A 20,832-nucleotide genomic window follows, 5' to 3' on the forward strand; every position below is an offset into this window, starting at 1 on the left:
ATGATATTAACTAAGGCAATTGTGTGCCGTTTGCATGTAATTGATCCATTAGATTGTGCTTTCATATCAATTTTCAATTTCTGATGAACTCTTGTATTGATAGCCACCTCCGGTTGAAATATAACATGCCACCAACATTGTTCTTATTGCCTTATGTCCACATTTATCTATCTGTATACATATATAAAAATACATTTATCTATCTTTATACATATATCTGTATCTTTATATAAAAATACATAGAGAGAGAGAGAGGTATTAACGACTTTTAAGCGGCCAATATTGACCCACGAGATCTAAGTATACAAGTTTTCTTGATGTGTTTCTCCTTCCTAAGTAGGGATATTCATACTTCCAAGCACAATGTCTCGATCTATGACTAAGGCATACACATATGAGCTCAACCTTCTAGGTGTTCTCTTTAGTGTGACATGGAAGAAGACATCACCCCCTCTTAATATGTCATCATACCTTTCACAAATTGCACTATATGCAGAGCATATAAAAAGCAAGTGATATTCATCCTTTACTAGCTCTTCCTCACATACTTTACACGCATTTATATTTGATGGATTTTGATGCCATAATGCAACTTCAATACCTAGCTTGTGTGATTGAGGTAACAACATATTAATGTTTCTTCAATAACTGCATATTTCGCAACATCACTTGAAAGCTCTAAGAAATCATCCACACTCCATCTTTTGATGTCAACAACTCAACTAGATGAGAGAATTTTGCTCTTGGGATTCTTTTGTAGTACACACATCCAACATTCCAAGCAAGATGTGGTAATTTATGATTTGGCATATTCTTGACTTTTATAACGTATCTAGATTCTATACTCTTTGTAACACCAATATCTCTAAAAGTCAAATATGTGTTTCTACTCCATAAAGCAAAATTTGTGTTACCATAACATTACTTTCACTTCCTATCCACAAGTATCACTTTGGTTGCATTGATTTTCTAATATATAATAACTTTTCCAACCAGCTTTAAGCATAAATTCAACGCATACATTCCATTTATTTATGGTAGGCACATCAATACCAAGATACTTAAATCTTTGCACAAATTGTACATTTTCTCCCTTATATGTAAGCATAAGGTATCTGTGAGCCTAGGTGGTTCACACTACCATCATTTTTGTTTTATCCACATATATAGTGAGTCCACTACTTTAGTAAAATGCTTCTTATGCTCTAACAAAACATTGCATACCATCAAAATCATATAAAAAGATAACCAAGTCATACACATATAAGATTAATAAGATAATTCATTGCATAAGTTTTGGATCATCTAATCCTTCTTTTCTTCAACCCTATTCACCATTTCCAATTTATCAATGCATAAATCAAAGAAGTATCATGAGAATCCATTCTCCATTTTTAGTTGGCATCTAACTTAGTCATATAATCGTTCAATAGCAACTAGATACTCTAATGGCATGCCAATTGCCACCATTCTATTCTAAATCTCACTTCATGATACTATATTGAAAGCTTTTTAAAATCAATAAAACAATAGAGTGTTTTCCCTTGGAGCTGAATTTCTTCCATACTTTTGACATAACCAAATGATCCATAGTGTAATTTCCTTGTCTAAATCCTAATTGCCCATTGCCGAAGTGCTCGTTCGTTTCTACTTTCACCCATGCAATTACTTTAGCTCAATGATAATGCTAGTCAAATTAGCATTAGTTGAACTTACCACAATTGTGTGATGGTTTGATATTTGATTCTTATCTCTTACTTCAAAAATTTGCATAATTCAATTTATGAGCCAATCATTCAACTATTAACATTAGTTAATAGCTTGCCAATGATGAGCAAGTGCCATCGTCTAAAGAGCGAGAGGTATTAACAACTTTTAATGAGGCCAAAATTGCCTAAGAAGAGAGTTTACATATTATAATATTGTCTCCTTGAGAGAGAGAGAGAGAGAGAGAGAGAGAGAGAGAGAGATTTAATGTCCACAGAAGACCAATTGTGATCTATAAGACAAGGCCGAGCCCATGGTAGCAGTGGGCATGGTTCGGTTTCAAGGCAAAGAAACCGAACCGAACCGTTTATATAAAACAAAAACCAAACCAAACCAAACCGTTTATGAACTCTCAAGTATTTAAACCAAACCGTTTATGAACTCCCAAGTAATCCAAACCGTTTAGGGAAAAGTTGAAACCAAACCGAACCATTTAATAAAAAATTTAAACTTAACCATTTAAGTCAAATTAATTAAATATTTACATAAACAAAAATACATTAAATTAAATAATCATTTAAGTTAAATTTATTAAATCAATAAAAAAAACTTTAATTGAACCATTAAATTAAATAAACATTCAAGTTAAATTAATTAAATCAATAAAAAACCATTAAATTAATAAACTATTAAGGTAAAAAAAAAAGTTAACCAAAATCCTATAAACCCGAGTTTTAGAACCAAACCGAACCGTTTATCGAAAATCCAAACCATTAAATTTTTTTGGAACCAATAAACTGTTAAAACCATAGCTTAACGGTTCGGTTTCGGCTCAAACCGAAACCGTGCCCATTGCTAGCCCATGGTGAGGGCCAACAACCAGAGAAAGAAAGACAAGAGTTATTGACAAGCCTCTTGTTTGAAAGACAAACTTCAAGTTTGCAATATCTAAAAATCAACTTTAAATTTTGAAGTTGGAAACTCTTAAGACGCCTCCAAATTCCGGTGCTATATTTTGGAATAATAACCATGTTTATTAAAAATGATGTCAAAAAAGTTGAATGAAGTTTTCTTACTTTCTGGTGAAGTTTAAAAAAAATCCGAATATGGTTATGAATCATCGAGGACTCTGACCTCGCTTGAGTAAGGGCCATCCTTGTATAACATCATTCATTGTTCACGTCCATAGAAACGAATTATGCTAAGCTTTTGTGCATCTCAAAGCAAGAAATATGTAGCATTGATCATTCACTCCATAGTAGGAGAGGAGTTTATGATGGAAGAAGACGAAGATGCTAACCGTTAAACCGGAAATGATGGTTACCGAAAACTGTTTCCATTACTTCGTTACAGGCACAAAGTTTTAAATTTAATTAAGGGTTGGGATCCTTAAACGTGTAGTCCTCCTATTCCTGATTTTGAAATGCTCCCGGCAAAATCTGCTAGCAAATGGCAGAAATGGAGAACCCAGCTGGTTTTAGAAGTTGCATTGACAAAATAGACTATACCTTCAAAATTTAAAGGAAATTGCCATTTGCAAATTACATTAAACTTGGGTGTTTCAAATTTTTTGGAGAGTATTTATAACCATAGATGGTTGTTTTATCCAAAAACATCTCAAAGATTTACCTTTTCCTTCGAATTTCCAAAACTTACATGAGTTTTTTTTATATAGATACAGATTACACTAAACTCGTATGTTCTAATTTGTCACAATTATTTATATATAGATATCTCAATATTTGAAAGTTTCCTTCCTTTTTCAAAAAATCAAGATATCTATCTGTACTCGTCAATTTCAAGAATTTACAAACTTTGGGTTTTCAAATTTGTTTTGAAGTGATTTATTAACCTATTTCTTGATAGTTGAATGATTTTCTCATTCAGAAACATCTCAATCTTGAAGTTATCTATGAGTGCCTAAAATCAAAATCAAGTTTCTCCAGTGTTGCCAAGTGCAAATTACTCTAAATTCTGGGTTATTAGATTCCTCAAAATTACTTGATCATAGTCTTCTTGATGTAAGAAGGGATTTTATTTGTTTTGTTTTGTTTTTGTTTGTTTTCTGAAAGCATCTCGAAATGTGAAATGCAAGTATTGGAATATTGCAACTGCAAATTACACAACTTATGCGTGTCCTCTTCTAATATGATGATCAGTACCATCCATAATTGAGGGGATAAACCACACCTGATGAATAAATGCGATTTCTAGTGTTTATTGGCTTGTTGTGTAGGTGACATCTGCATGTTTCACGAGCCAATCCAAAACCTTAGCTCCCTCTAGAAACTCCTTTGCCTGAACAGATTGAATTTTCATGACACCACATGAGCAACCACCACCCAAAAATAAAAACCCTCCTAGCATGAAATGTTTCTTCAACATACTTGTTCCACGATCCGATCTTTGTCATATTCCTGATTAAATTTCTTGAAATCTTCCTCTGCACTTTCGACTTCTTTATTCAGTTCTTCATCTGAATACTGCATAAATCAAAATATTTGTAACTTTATGCAAGTGTTTCTATATAATATACATATATATATATATATATATATATATATATATATATATATATATACATACATACATACATATATGAATCATATGTAATTATGTCTGAAATTAGATAGATGTAGTATATATACTTATGTCTAAACTTAAATTGATGAATCATATATAACTTTCTATACTTTGTTTAGCAACTAAATATAATGCAATTGCCGTAAAACATGTGAGTTTGTGTATCATGCTTTTAAGTTTCCACTCAGACTTGATATTTCCAGTTTGAGGATGAATACGGTGACCACTAGTCATTTCTTAGTAATTATATTTTGCAGGTTTTTATTTCACATTGGAATTTCCCACCAGTATAAAATGTATTTCAAAGGTAATGAAGATGATACTTTCACATCCTCAGGAGGTCAGAAACATGACCTATGTCACCACATGTGGCTCAAGCAGTTTTCTAAGGGTTGCTCTATCCTCAAGTAGAAAGCATACATATGTGACTAAGATGTGCAGAAGTTGTGTGAGGTTGATACATCCAGTAATTTATCAGATGAAGCATTGCTGGATGGCCATGAAAGCTTCACATCGTAGCCTGAGTTGCTCCTCATCCTCACATTCCTTGATTAAGGCAGACCATGCATTGTATTCTATTACCTTGTGTAGTGAGCAAAACCCTTGTTTGAAGAGGCAATGGTATCTCCCTCTTATTTCCATCCCCCAACAGCACAATTGACATTCTTCCATAGATTTGCATGTATATCTGTCTTTCTCAATTCCTAACTGATGTGAAGAGGTCCTAAGCTGCCCTATCACACTATATGCATGAGATAGACATGTATCCATACGAGAAGGCCCAATGATGAATCCATCCTGCGAGGTGTGTAAAATGAGTGCCTTATAGTGGGCCATCTTCCTATCAAAAGATGTGGGCTGATCCTTGTTCCTATATTAACCAATTTAATGATATCGGCTCATATCACTCTATTCTTTTCCACTTTAGTCATGTTCGTCTATGGAAAATCCAAGCTAGACTGGAATGGGGGCAGCATGTTTATACTTATGCCATGTGACTAGGACAGTTCTTGCATTTGAGCATACCAACAATGATTATCTGCACATTCAGCAAGTCAGCAAGTTGTTTTGATGATATAAGTCCAGCCTTCAGTACTTCTGCTGAGGGGTTTCCCAATTACGTTGAATATTGTTCACTCATTAGAAAAATGCCTTGGCAAGTACTGAGGAGGTTCCCATCTTTGTCTGGATTATATCATGTGCGCCAAGCCTTTACCCATTAACATGCACGCAATCATCAAGACTGATAGTCTCTCCAAATCTGTCCAGTTATGTGCACTAGAAGTTTCCCAAATTTCTACTTCGTACAAAAGGGTTAGTGTTACAAATGTATCAAATAACCACAATTTGCTTCATGATTCTTGGAACTGGATGTGCACACATTGTCTTTCAAGAGCAGAAAGGGCTGCATATCCATAAGAAAGGAGAGCATATGCAGCATCCTGTAGGGAGAACCAAGGCGTTGTGAACATTACCTCTAGATATCTGTAGGATAATGTGTATGCCACCTTTTCCACTTCCAAGTAGAATTCCAGTTTTTATCTTGTTATCCATGCATGAGTGGTGCTAAACACCACAGTTTAGTTTTATCATAATCAACACAAACCTTTATCTATACAAAATGACTTTAAAGAATGGATGTTTAAGAGTCGGAAATCAACACAATGTCATCAGGGCATATGGAGTATCAGCATAGCGACCACCAGTAAACATGCTTCTAAACCACCCAATCTCTCTATGTAATTTGATATCTCATCTACATAAAGACCAAAGAGAGAAATAATACCATAAAACTTCCTGTTAGTCATCTAGTGCTATTGCATATCCAGACTGCAATGTGACATTTGCAACTGATGCAGTGTTTTAGATGTTCGAAAGTATTCTCATAAATTTGTATCTACCGTGCTGTATATACATACTTTCCATAAAGAGAGAGAGAGTGTGTGCGTGCGTGTGTGCATCTTCACCATTTCAGTTTTCTGTAACTAAAAGCTGCATACTAAACTGTCTTCAGTGAGAATTGCAAAACCATTTGTTGTGCAATTCTCTGCATAATACATTTCCACATTTTTTCTTTCAAACCAAAAGAAAGACAGATAAAGAGTGAGAGGGAACCTCTAAGTTTTCACGCTTGAAGATTTCTGCAACAGCAAGAACTTGCTTTACAGAGGTTACTATCTCATCTTTTTTTGCCATAAGAAAATTATTAACCATCTCCTCACTTGAAAGATTCACCAACTGCTCTTGAGTCATGTTCATTCTAGCCTGTCAAAGAAATGGTCTTATTACCATTTGAACCAACAAAAAATGTACAGGAGATGATATCAAGCTATATTTTATTTCTTAACTTGTATCTCAAGAAGCTTCCCAGCATACAAATTACGACCCTGCTCCTCAATTAATGAATTTGGTACATCTATTTCGGCAATCTGAGATACCAAAAACAATACAAAGAATAATGATGAAGGATTTTTTACTTCATATATTATATTTTTTCATTTGAGGTTTGATGCCAGACATACTTCGGGATGCTAGACTGGAAGACTAAAATTGCTAATCTTTGGTACCAACATTATACAAAAGAAACTAAAATGAAGGATTTCCTTATTTGATATTTTTATTATTCAAAGAATTAAAGTTGCTAACCTTTCCCAGCTCATTCATGATAGCTCCATGAGTAGCACGTAGTTTTTCGAGCTCATATTGGTCCTTATGTTTCTTCAAAAGAGCCTCTCTAGCCTACCAAGGTCACAAAATATAAAGTAACTAGGGAGGCCGTCAAAACATAAGGGAATGTCTTGAGCTGAATGAAGCTCGCCTACCTCTTCAATAGTAGTGCAATTCTCAACAAATCTCCCTGCTAAACTATCATCCAAAATTGGTAGCACCCTGTAGAAATGTTCCTTGCATTCAACCTATGTAGTGTGATGAGAGGAATAAGCACATTAAAACCTAGGTTTTAAAAACTATAAAAAAACAATTTTAACTTTAATATTATCAAAGAGAGGAAATTTTGAATGCCTCACAAAACCATTCACAACTAATTGTTTGGTGTTTATCTACAAAGGATAAATGCTGCAGTTTAGTACTGCCCATACACTAATCAAAGTGTATATGTACATGCACAAATACATATATAGGGTATATATGTAATATATACATAAAAGTACACATTCTAAATATTTGCATTTGAAATGTTGTAAGAAATGTTATGCAAAGGAACCTGATGTCCTTTTCATCACATTTCAGACTACGTAACTTCTAATTTTTTGCCATTGCCGGGGCTTCAGTAGGAATGGCCTGTAGCTAGAAATTTATGGTAGCTGTCATGCAAATAATGAGATGGTGCTACTTTATCTAGTACAATTAGCTAAATCAGTAACTGATTTGCATACAAGGAAATCGAAGAAGATCTATAGAAGAGGATATATATACATACACACACACACACTAGAAGTTGGTACTGTAGACAATATAACTTACAACAAAACGGCCTGTTGCACCTCTAGTAGCTTCCACCTGCCATGTTTCTGGAAAAACCAGATCAAATGTACGAGTTTCACCCCTTTTAAGACCAAGAATTTCTTCCACAAACCCTGGCAAATAGTTTAGTCCTTCTTCAGTATCCAACTGAAATCCTGCAACAACCCATCAAAATACCATCAAAACATTTTTTTATAGAAAAATAAATAGTGATTTATTGATTTTGGCTGAGTTCTAATTAGTCAGCCCTTTCCATGAGGGATGCAAGCTGGATTTTTAAGTTGTCAACTTTTTCTCATAGAAAGGGCTGGACAATATGTATAGCAATCTTAGGAAGCATACTTGCTACTACGTGGGACATCTACCAAAAAACTAGGCATCCTCCCAGTACTTTATACATGTGTTAGAATTTACCCACATAACGTGTTTTAATTACATCAGCATTGTTGACAGTTTAAACAACTTAAGAATTCAAATTTTGTTTTGGGACAATGGAAAGAACCTTTTTGTTCACCCGACATGATTCTCTCACCAACAGACCCGTCTTCATTTACACGATTACAAGCCACGTCAAGTATAGCTACATCCCCCATCTGTCAGAAACAATGCCACAATTTTAGCTTATTCATGGAACTGTTACTCTTCAATGATATACATTCTCAGAGGCTATTAACACCTCAATATTTCTGCCTTCCACAATCCGAAGGGAACCTAATTCCTTGTGGCGTGTCCGAAACTCAGTTTCAGCTGCTTTTTTATATGAGGATTCATCATCTATATCTACTACAACCTTCAGATTTTTATAAGCATCTGGAGTTATCCACGTCACTTCTGGTAAGACGTCCACCACAACATCATATCTGTAAAACACAATAAACTTAATTCTCTAACACAACTGCCCACAATATATCTACTACAATTCGGCATTTCATAAATGCACAAATATCTGCTTTCAAAAACATCAGATATCTCAAACTCAAAAAACCTTGTAATGCATCTAGAATCCATATCACATATAGAACATATTACTAGGAATGGAAACAAGTTTATATGCTTCAGTATTGAGGGCCCTGAATGGAAAAGAAGATCACACCAAGGAGGAAAAACCATCACAATTGGTCAAAGTGACCAACTCACCTCAACAACGATGTTGGTGAGAATGCAGATCTTAGTTCATCTAGGTTTGTGACAATATGCTCCGAATCTTTCAGGGCTCTTCCAGCAACCTGTTTAAATTTTAATTAAGTGAATTTCATGTTACCTTAAAATACATATAGAAATGCAACAATGGAGAATTAATGTAGAAAGAAGTGAACAAAATGGCCATTGATAATAGTTCCAAAAATGAGCACATATGCATATTCATGCCAGATGAGGTATGCAAATATTGAGGAGCCTTTTCCATTTTGAATTCAAACAGGCTCCAATAAGTATTGAAATACATCCACAAAGAGTGGACGCACCGAAGACAATGCTGTAGGTAATGTGTGTCTTAAAACAGCTTCAATGGCTGCAGTCTTTACTTTATCCTTCCCAACAAAGTTAACTAATATTGGTTCTGGAACAGTTTTGCCAACTTGAAATCCAGGGATCTATGCAAGTACATAACAAATGACATTAGATTAGATGATATTGTTCCAGAATATCTTCGAGCGCATACCTAGCCATTGCCAATAACATCTTAACCTTAAGATATTTTTCCTACCTTTGTCCTCTTGCTGAATTCCTTCAGAACAAATTCATAGCTTTCTTTGCATATTTTGGGAGACACTTTGACACTAAGTTTAATCTGCAAAATCAGCATCAATCAGGCTATACATTTATTGTGAGTTCCAAATAAGTACAGGATCAGTAAGCAATTTTCTAGTATAGCCAACAAGAACAGGATCGATACAATACAGCAGCACAAACTGAAAATATAGGATTGAGTGAAATGCAGACACTGTTATTTTCTATTGCAGAATTCTAGCTTTTGCGAGCATTAGACACTCATATGGTTGTACACCACCTCAAGGCTTATACATATGATGGCCATACCACCATTGTTCTGACATTGTATGACCAGGTGTGCATGATTTACATATGGTAACAAAATGTCATTGTCCTTGTATTACACGATCAAGTCCATCTCATACACATAACTACCAAATTATCACTGTGCTTGCATTATACTTGGACCAGAATACCATTGTCCTTATATTATACTCACATTATACTAGCATCTCATACACAAAGTTGCTGGACTACCATTGTCCTTATATTATACTCGGATTATAGTAGCATGTACCATCTCATACACAAAGTTGCAGGACTACCATGGTCCTTACATTATACAACCATGTAGCACCTCATAAGCATATGAGTACCAGACTACCATTGTCCGTACATTATATGATCATGTACCACATCATACATATGACTATATTTTGTGGTCATGCACCACCAGAATACCATTGTCCTTCCATTATCGAACCATGTACCACCTTGTACATATAAATGACTACCTACATTATACGATCATGGTACCACCTTATGCAAATATGACTACCTACTTTATACTTACATATATGATGATGTACCACCTCATACATATAACTATTGAACTAAAAGATTCCTTAACATTATATGGTCATTGCCCCACCTTAGCATTATATATCAGTACCTACACATCATAAGTATGAGTTTGGGCGACAAATGTAGCTTATACAATTATGTACAACTCATACATATGATGACCGAATTACAATTGTCCTTCTAGGTACAAAATTTTCTTTTTGCATGAAAAGAAATTCATATGTAAGTAATGCAGAGAGGAGGAAAAACTGAGCATATAATATTTACCCTAGAGTTCGGCTCGATTGTTTCCGAGACTTCTATTGTATCAGCGGCACTAGCGCTTGCTCGAGAACAAAGAGGAAACCTTGTATTCTTTTTGTAGGTACCATGTTCAGGTGTGAGACCAAGTCGGCCAGTATTTATCGAATTCGAGACAGAATGGAGTGATAAATACCGATGCTTTGAGCGAATAGGAAGAAAACGCTGCGATGATGATGAAGACGAAGAAGAAGAAGAAGAAGAAGAAGATGATGATGATGGTGATGATAAGAGGGTAGCAGAGAAACCAGCGCTGATGGCAGAGAAGGTCACCATAGCTCCACTTCCCTCTCCTTCCCTCTCTCCTTCGAGAAGCTTATCTCATTTTTGCTGTGGATTTATCCATAGATAGATATATGGATGAATTTCCTTCTTTTTTTATCTTCTGTAAAGTAGTGAGTGGGCGAATTCATCCACATTACTCCCCTCCTTCCCTCATTCATTCATTCAATCTGATTTTTCCAAATTCTCTGAATTACCACCCCTTCATTCATAGAATCTGGTTTTCCAAAATTCTCCGAGTACCCCTCATTCCTAGAGACCTCTCGATCTCTCGGATTACCCCCCCCCCCCCCCCCCCCCCCCTTCCATCTTGGGCTGAAGTGTTTCGATCCATCGAATTAGCTCATAATGTTAAGCCTTATCCTAAGAGAGAGAGAGAGAGAGAGATTGTCTCTTACATGTGTAATGAAGGAGAGATTGAAGGTTGAGCTCAGTTTGGGATGGGGCTCAAGCCAAACCGAACCATTTTGGGCTAAACTTGTTCCCAAATGGTTAAGGCTAATCGGTTTGGCTTAACCGGTTTAGGAGCCGGTTTAGTTCAAGTTTGAAAACTCCCAAACTAGTTCAAGCTTAACTGGTTTGGTTTGGATAATGCCAAACCGGTTATGCTGAAACCAAATCGTTGTCGATTCCTACCTATGTGTTTTTATGGGGGTTGAAGTATAGGGTGGTGTTAGTAACAGCTTCAAAGTTTACTTGGAAAGAGCTCGAAAATATTCAAATTAGTTCTGTTGTGAAGTTTCTTCGAGGCAAAATACAAATATCATACTTACTCCTACCTCATGAGACCGTGTCACTCCCATCGAGAGATCATGGGCATAGTTTGAAAGCTCCAAAACCGATTATGGCTTAATTGGTCTTGGTTTGGATAATGACAAATTGGTTAAGCCAAAACCAAACCATTGCCAAATCCTACTTGTGTGTTTTTATAGTGGTTGAAGTATAGGGTGGTGTTAGTAGTAGCATCTTCAAAGTTCACTTGGAAAGAGCTCGAAAATATCCAAAATATTTCTCCTGTGAAGTTTCTTCGAGTCAAAATACAAATATCATACTTGTTCCTACCTCTTGAAACAGTGTCACTCCCATTGAGAGATCATGGGCATAGAAAGTTTTGTTCAATACATGCTTAAGCTTTATGAAAGAAAAACCTCACATCGGCTTACTGTTATTGGAAGGGAAGAAAATAAGCAAACAAATTCAAAGGGCACACAAAAGCAACAAATTTGAGCGTTGCATGAATGCAATCTACAAAGAAAATGGGATGCATTACACTTGCTTCATGATGTTGCTGTAAAGAATCGGGTATGATTCTTGTGTAGCGGAATAGGTGAGAGATGTGCGTTATGTGTGTGTGTGAGAGAGAGAGTTAGAGGAGAGAAAGAAAAGATAGATTTTTGAGAGACAATAGAATACTCAAGAAGATGTATATTACAAAGGAGATTAATCGACAACATTACAAAGTAGGAGGAGAGTGCTTTATATAGTCACTCTCTCTCTTCATTAACTACCGAAGCTCATGGGTCATGGGGAATGTGAAAACTCATTACTTATGTGTCATAGAATATGATTCTATGACACATAGTTAATGTGTAGATAAGAGTGGTGACTTTTGACCTTTGAGTGCGCATTCTCAAGGGTGTGTTCACACACTAGACTAGGTTGAGCTTGATTCTCAACACGCCCCCTCAAGCTCAAATTTGGTCGGTTACTTCGGTTGATGTCCGCTTCGGCTCGTATCCAGTTCAGACGGTATCCGGTTTTCGCTTGTACTCCCCCTCAAGCTTGGCAAGTCAAGGACCATCAACCCAAGGTCTGACAGGAATTGCCGAAGCTTGTCGGCTCCTAGGGCTTTGGTGAAGATGTCGGCTATCTGAAGATTCGTAGACATATGTTGAAGGTTGACATCACCAACCTGAACACGCTCTCGAATGAAGTGATAGTGCACTTCGATATGCTTCGTGCGTGCGTGGAACACTGGGTTCCGAGCCAGATAAATACTGTTCATGTTGTCACAGTAAAGGAGAATCGAATCTTTGATGGGAACGCCCAGATCCTTTAATATCCTCTTGAGCCATACGGCTTCACATGCAACCATCGTCGCAACCCTGTATTCGGCCTCTGTGCTCGAAAGAGCGACGATTGGTTGCTTCTTGCTACTCAAGGAGATGGCTCCACTTCCGAGGGAGAAGACAAAACCAGAGGTTGATCGTCGGTCGGCTTTGTAGCCTGCCCAGTCGGCATCTATGTACCCCTCGAGTTGAATTGGCGTGGTTGACTTATAGAGAATGCCATAATCCATCATTCCGTTCACGTATCGTAGCACTCTCTTAGCACAATCCAAATGGATATCTCGTGGAGTTTGCATGAACTGGCTAAGAAGGCCGACCAGATAGCTCAGGTCTGGTCGAGTGATCGTGAGGTAGATAAGACTACCGATCACTTTTCGATACTTAGTCAACTCACACTCTGTGGTGCCAGAATTGGCATCTAGTTTGAGGTTTCGGTCAAGAGGTGTTGCCAAAGACTTGCACTCTGTCATCCTGAACTTGTATAACAAGTTGAGAATGTAGTGCCGTTGGGAGATCATAATCTTGGTTGGAGTCTGAATTACTTCGATGCCAAGGAAGTAGTGGAGCTCTTTCATGTCCGTCATCTCGAATTTGTTGGAAAGGAGGGATTTGACCTTGTTGATGTTGACTAGATGCTCACCTCCAATGACCAGATCATCCACGTACAGGATGATGACGATCAGACTTTCGGAATCGCTTCTTACATAGAGAGAATTGTCGGATTTTGACATTCGGAAGTTGATTCAATTAAGATATTGTGTTATCTTTGAGTGCCAAGCATGTGGTTCTTGCTTAAGGCTGTAGAGAGGCTTCTTGAGTTGGCAGATGGCTTTCAGATGAATGTTGGATTCGAAGTCGGGTGGTTGTATCATGTACACCTCCTCTTCTAATTTGCCTTGAAGAAAAGCGTTCTTGACATCCATCTGGTGGAGGTGCCACCCTTTCGTTGCTGCAAGCGCTATCACGGTTCGCACGGTTGTCATCTTTGCCACCGGGGCAAAAGGTCTCTTCATAGTCGACGCCCTATGTTTGTGCATAGCCCTTTGCTACGAGTCGAGCTTTGTAGCGGTTGACAGAACCGTCGGCATTATACTTCACTTTGTATATCCATCTGCAGTCGATTGCCTTCTTGTGCGGTGAGTGAGGGACGAGATCCCATGTCTCATTCTTGTTGAGAGCTTGCATCTCCTCGTTCATCGTTTCGACCCATCGAGGATCTTTAGCGGCTTCAACAAAGCTCTCCGGTGTTGAGCGACAAGCTCAATTGGAGCCAGATCGGCTGAATAAGCCTGAGCTGGTGAGCGAGACAGATCGGTGAGCCGGTGAGCACCCGGTGAGCAAAAGAGCCGATGAGCTAGGGAGTTAATACTCTCGTAGTTAGTGTCAGACGCTCGAGTGAGCATTGAAGTACACCGTACTTCTATCAGTCCGTATGGACTTGTATAAAAGTGTTCGCTGAACACATACGATGTACAGAGTGTTGATATAATTTTGAATAGCAATTCTTGTTTTGCTCTCTCTGTCTCTCCAACGTACTATTAAGCTCTCCATTAAACCTGTTCTCTGTTTTCAGTTTTTCCTATTGCTTCTGCACGCTATTTGTTTTTACATGGTATCAGACGCGAGGGTTGAGAACCTCTATAGCCGACATTTGCTTTCGCAAGAAGAAAACCTAACCTTTGTAAAGAACAGAAAGAGAAGTAATGGATAGAGGAATGGCTAGCTCACTCCCGGTGGAGAAGCTCGACAGATCCAACTACGCATCTTGGTCATACAAGGTGCACCAGTACCTGCTTGGGCATGGTTACTGGAGCTATGTCGACGGAGCTAACGACGCAGCACCTGATGCGGCACACAAGGACTTCCCGGTGTGGGAACAATCGGAAAGTAGAGTGATGTACTGCTTTGCGTCCAGTGTCAGAGACCAGCTGCTAAGCCACTTCTGAGATGCCAAGACGCCGAAAGAAGCTTGGGGAAACCTGAAGAAGGTGTTCGCCGCAAGCACTACAGCCCGAAAGCTGCAACTCCGACAGGAATTGAGCAATGTCCGACAGAAGGACGTGTCGGTGGCTGATTACACTGCCCGAATCAAAGAGATCTGTGACTCACTTGCCTCTATCAACATCACGATAGAGGAAGACGAGATGGTACAGGTCTGTCTTGGGGACCTGGCGTCTAAGTTCTAAGCTTTCCGGACAACAGTATGTACGTGGGAGAATACGCCGTCATTTTTCGACTTATAGTCGATGCTCCTTGTAGAGGAGAACCACGCCGGTGCGTCAACAAATGCACCCACCAACAGCTGGATGTTGTACACGGAGGCAGATCGGCCCCGTGGGCGTGGTGGATGAGGCGGGTCGGCACGCAATGGAGGCGACCGGCAAGGGCAAGACCGACGGCACAGAGACCGTGCCGACAGTAGTTCCAGGACTTCCACAAGTAGGGGGAGTCAAGGTGGAGCCGGAGGCCGACAAGACAAATCTGCCACGGAATGCTAGTACTGTGGCAAAAAGGGCCACAGAGAAAGCGAGTGCTGGAAGAAGCGTGCCGATTCGGACAGATCTGGATCCGGCAAAACCGGTCGAGAGAACCGGCAAAGCTCGCACTACGCGCAAGGATCGAAAGGATCCGGAACCGGGAAGACTGATAAGGGGCCAGCCTTGGTGATGAAACACGAGGCTAACTCGATAAAGAAGACCACTTCCAAATCAGAGGAAGTGTGCTACGTTGATTCCGGTGCATCAAATCACATGACGAACCACAAAGAGTGGTTCTCCTTCTTGGAGAAACCGGAACAACCGGGAGTTGTCGAAACCAGAGACGACACTCCTCACCCAATTGTGCATGTCAGAGAAGTTCCCTTGAGCCACGTCGGACAGAGGGGGAAGCTGATGAACGTATTACACGTTCCGACTATCACGAAGAACCTGGTGTCAGTCGGACAGATCGTCGACCAGGGAATGCAGGTGCGGTTTACGCACCTCATGTGCTTCATCGAGGAGGAGGGCCAGATTATCGCGCAAGGGCGCAGAGATGGGAGGATGTTCATCCTCGACACCAATGACGTCGGCACCGCCTTGTTCGCCAAAGGACAGAAGGTCGAATCGGACATCGACCTGTGGCACAAGTGGATCGGCCACGTCAATTACCAAAGGCTTCAAGACCTGCAGACGAAACAAGTTGTTTTCGGTTTGCCGAAGTTTAGTGGCCAGAAGGCCTAAGTATGTGAAGCCTGCCAACTCGGGAAGCAACACCGACTTCCATTCCCCGCCGAACAAAACCGTAGCCGTAACAAGCTCGACCTTATTCATTCGGATGTATGGAGACTGGCACAGAACGTGAGCCTTGGCGGGAGTCGATACTTTGTCTCCTTCATTGACGACTATAGCCGGCACACAGGGATCTACCTCATTGAGCGGAAGAACGAAGTCTTCGACTGTTTCCGGAACCTCCAGAGCATGGTGGAACGGGAATCAGAGAGGAAGATCAAGTGTCTGTGGTCAGATGGCGGAAAAGAATATTTTTCCAGCCAATTCAACAGTTATCTGCAACAAACAGGAATTCGAAGAGAGTTCAGCTGCAGATACACACCAGAGCAAAACGGTGTGGCCGAAAGGAAGAACCGGTCGCTTGTCGACGCGGCAAGGGCAATGCTGGAAGAGAAGAGCATGCCCCATTTCTACTGGGCGGAGGTGGTCCGAACGGCCGTCTACATCCAAAACCGGATCGGTGACAAGGTGTCCGCACATGAGCTATATTTCGGGCGCAAGCTGAATTTGAGACACCTTCAGATTTTCAGCAACATAGCATATGTGCATGTGTCGGATGAGAAGCGGAGGAAGCCAGATGCAAAATCGAAGAAGTGCATCCTCGTCGGCTACTCACATGAGCAAAAGGGGTATAAGTGTTATAACCCCCGGACGAAGTTGGTCCGAGTTAGCCGCGATGTTGAGTTTGATGAGACGGCATCATGGTATGCCTTACCAGCTCCGACGTCTAACCCCGACCCGATACCGGAGGATGACGCTAGTGAGCCTGAACCGGTCCAGATAGAACATGATGAATCCGGGAATCAAGAAGAGAGTCCGGAATCGTTTCAGTTGAGTGGGCCAAACGAGAGACCGGGTCAATCCGACTAGTCGGATGAGGAACCAGCCAGTAATGAAGACTCTGTCGTGCTCTCCCCGCGCAAGGAACTGAGGAGACGGTTCACGCGCAAAGAGAAGGGGAAGAAGAAGATGCCGGATTATGAAACCGGTAATGATGAGTCGGATCAGAGCAGATCCGACTCCGGAAAGGAAAATGACGATTCTTCGGCACCGAAGACCGAACCGGCCAAGAAGGGACTCAAACCGGGTAACGGTGGGTTACGTCGGTCAATCCGCCAAAAGGAACCTGTTAAGCGGTACGGGTACAATGAGTACATGGCGCATCACTATGTGTACATGACCAAGGTGGTGGAAGTGCGTGCGCTAGAGAGCTATGCAGAAGCGGCAAAGGACACACATTGGCGTGCCACTATGGAAGAAGAGATGCGGGCACTTAATGCCAACGATACATGGGACCTGGTTGACCCTCCCCGTCACGGTAAACCAATCGGATGCAAGTGGGTGTACAAGGTAAAGTACAACACCGACGGTTTAGTTAACTAGTACAAGGCCCGGTTAGTGGCGAAGGGATACGCACAGACCCACGGAATCGACTATGACAAGACCTTCGCTCCAATAGCGAAGATGACGACGGTTCGTGTGGTGTTGGTGGTTGCTGCGGCAAGGGGGTGGCATCTTCACCAGATGGATGTGAAGAATGCATTTCTTCAAGGAGATCTTGAAGAAGAGGTCTTTTTCCAGACGAAGATGAACAAGTCGGCAGCCGGCTGAAGAAGTCACTTTATGGCCTGAAGCAAGCCCCCCGAGCTTGCAATGTGAAGATCACGCACTGGTTGTGTAAGATGGGGTTTGCAGCCTCCAAGTACGACTCTTCGTCGTTCATCCGGCAAGGTCCGGACAGTCCAGTTTGCATCTTGTTGTATGTTGATGATCTGGTCATCACCGGACCCGGACTCGATGAAATCAGCCGAGTCACATCCCAGTTGTCGGATGCGTTTGAGATGAAGGACCTGGGGGACCTTCATTATTTTCTTGGGATCGAGGTGATCTGAACCCCCAACGGCATATTGCTCTCACAGAGGCACTATGTGTTGAATATGTTGTACAAGCTCGGCATGACAGAATGCCGACTTGTCTCTACACCCTTGGACCGGCCTGCGATGAGAAACGGTTCCGACAAATTGTCGGAAGCCTGATATATTTGACCATCACCCGACCCGACATCAGCTATCTAGTCGGTGTGATTAGCCAATTCATGTAGAAGCCGACCGTAGAGCATCTTCAGTGTGCGCACCAAATACTGCGGTATGTGAGCGGCACGAAGGACCGGGGATTGTTATACCGGCGAGGTATAACCAAAGAGCTGGTCGGTTACCCAGATACCGACTGGGCCAGAGATGCATCAGAACGTCGATCAACCTCTGGTTATATGTTTTCCCTAGGTAGCGCGGTTGTTGCGTGGAGCAACAAAAAGCAGCCAACAGTTGCTCTGTCGAGCACTGAGGCTGAGTATCGGGGCGCTACCGTTGCCACCTGTGAAGCCATTTGGCTTCGGCGACTGCTGCAAGACCTACGGATCGAGGTACCGACCCCGATTCTGATCTATTACAACAACATAAGCAACATGTCGCTCGCCAAGAACCCCGTATTCCATGCTCGCACAAAGCACATAGAAGTGCACTATCACTTCGTGTGTGAGCGTGTCCTGAGCGGTGACGTCGAACTTCAGTATGTTCACACGGATCAGCAAGTTGCCGACATCTTCACCAAACCACTCAGATCGGACAAGTTGCGGCACTTCACCGAAATGCTTGGTGTTCAGCATCTCGACGTGCCACACTTGAGGGGGAGAACGAGCAAAAACACCGGAACGGGCAAAGGCAAAGAGACTGTCGATTGCGCCAATGAGGGAAGAACCGATAAAGAGAGAGACAAGAAGAAGAAAGGCGCCGAGTCGACACATCCGAACAAGTCGGAACAAGCGGCAACGGCGGCAGAGTCAAGAAGGACAGAGTCAACCGAAGGAAGAAGGCCAAGACCTGGACATGGTCCGATGTGGTGAAGGGCCTCGAATCGGAAGACGAATCGGGAGCGACCGATTTGGACAAGAGCTGGAACGAATTGGAGATAGTCGATTCGGTTCAACAGACAGATTCGGAAGGACCGGATCAATTCAAAGGACGAGAGGACGAGAAGGCAGTGAAAGTCAACGCCAACACGAAGGAATCGGCGAACCGGCACGCGCCGAAGTCACAGCAACAAGGGAGCTGAATTGGGCCTATTGAGCAGATAAGCCGACCGAAGAGGTCGAGGTGCGCAAAACAGGAGGGATCACGGCAAACAAAACCGGACCGAACGAGGAGCACGAGCAAGGCGGTGTGAGCCAGAAGGAGCCAGGGAGAAGGACCGGTTGCCACAGACGTTGACATTACGACTGTCATGACGACATACATTTTGGCCTTACAAGGATTCGAGCCCAAGACGTCTTGGTCTATATGTTAGAACTTTAACCATTATACTAACATATATGATGTATAGTTATAATAAATGTATTATTAGTTATTACAAGACATTTAGAGTATTCTAGAACATTCTAGAGTATTCCAGAACAATCTAGAGTATTCTAGAACATTCTAGAATGTCTTGTAATAATTAATAATACATTTATTATAACTATACATCATATATGTTAGTATAATGGTTAAAGGTCTAACATATAGACCAAGACGTCTTGGGCTCGAATCCTTGTAAGGCCAAAATGTATGTCGTCATGACATTATCCTCCCTTTTCGACGACGAGTTCCACGAGTCGGAAGATAAGATTTCGGACTTGGCTTATGAGGATATTTGTTGTGAAATGCAGCAACCATTTCGGAGGCATTAGCAAGATTCTCAAGAGGTTCCCATGTTCGATCATTAGGTGTATAACCTAACCAGTCAACCAAATAATACAATTTGTTGCGAACGATCTTGGAGTCGAGAATGGCAGCAACTTCATATTCGGAGCCATCCGAAACTTCGATTGGAGGTGGGGGAGATGTAAGACGGCTTGGAATAGAGCTGGTTGTGTACGGCTCCAAAAGTGAAACATGGAAGACCGGGTGAAGATGCATATGAGGGGGAAGATCAAGGCAAAATGCCACATCATTGATCTTACCAGATATCACATATGGGCCAAAACGTTGATAATCCAATTTGCAGCAAGGTCAGGTTGTTTTAATGCGACCTTGTAAAAGCCATACTCGATCCCCCACTTGAAACGTAGTCGATGAATCACGTCGATGACGGTCGGCAACCTTCTTTTGAGTGTTTTGAGCATCACATAAATGGTGAAAAAGGATATCTTGAACTTCTTGCAGTCGGGTGAGCCGATCTTCAGCATCCGGGTTTGTCAGGAGTTCGGGATGTTCAAGCATAGTCCAACGAGGATGGTACCCAATGTTTGCAAAAAATGGGGAATATCCAATAGAAGAATGTTCTGAGTTGTTGTAAGCAAATTCCGCCAAATGTAATAGATCAACCCAATCATCTTGTTGATAGTTGACAAAACAACGAAGATATTGTTCTACTGTTTGGTTGGTGCGCTCACTCTGTCTGTTAGTTTGTGGATGGTAGCCAGAAGAGAGTTTGCAAGAAGTATGTAAGAGTTTGAACATGTGCCGCCAAATTTTTGAGATGAACTAGGGACCCCGATCACTGATAATATCATCAGGAAGACCATGATG

At 41.0% G+C, this 20,832-nt stretch overlaps 1 protein-coding gene across 1 annotated transcript; it reads right to left on the reverse strand.

The window, feature by feature from the left end:
• Nucleotides 1–2,720: 2,720 nt before the first annotated feature.
• On the reverse strand, nt 2,721–10,998 carry LOC147860885 (trigger factor type chaperone family protein). Its single transcript, XM_087323810.1, has 14 exons — nt 10,615–10,998; nt 9,479–9,562; nt 9,237–9,365; nt 8,911–8,999; nt 8,450–8,633; nt 8,276–8,366; nt 7,774–7,928; nt 7,113–7,205; nt 6,937–7,029; nt 6,639–6,719; nt 6,406–6,555; nt 4,095–4,190; nt 3,898–4,005; nt 2,721–3,146 (listed from the first exon to the last, which is right to left on the reverse strand). The coding sequence occupies exons 1-13, from the start codon at nt 10,921–10,923 to the stop codon at nt 3,925–3,927; spliced, it is 1,635 nt and encodes a 544-aa protein (XP_087179936.1). The 5' UTR covers nt 10,924–10,998; the 3' UTR covers nt 2,721–3,146; nt 3,898–3,924.
• Between the last annotated feature and the right edge of the window lie 9,834 nt (nt 10,999–20,832).

Source organism: Azolla caroliniana, unplaced genomic scaffold, assembly GCF_043228905.1.
Source record: "Azolla caroliniana isolate FFs.n. ecotype wild unplaced genomic scaffold, voAzoCaro1.0.p SCAF_8, whole genome shotgun sequence".
Lineage (NCBI taxonomy): Eukaryota > Viridiplantae > Streptophyta > Polypodiopsida > Salviniales > Salviniaceae > Azolla > Azolla caroliniana.

What these genes read in the sequence shown, in the direction of transcription:
- LOC147860885 (XM_087323810.1), bottom strand. Translation starts at nt 10,923, where the DNA reads ATGGTGACCTTCTCTGCCATCAGCGCTGGTTTCTCTGCTACCCTCTTA. An exon ending in CATGTCGGGTGAACAAAAAG is followed by an intron (nt 7,929 to 8,275) that starts GTTCTTTCCATT and finishes GGGTTGTTGCAG; the next exon opens with GATTTCAGTTGGATACTGAA. An exon ending in AAGATCGGATCGTGGAACAA is followed by an intron (nt 4,006 to 4,094) that starts GTATGTTGAAGA and finishes CAATCTGTTCAG; the next exon opens with GCAAAGGAGTTTCTAGAGGG.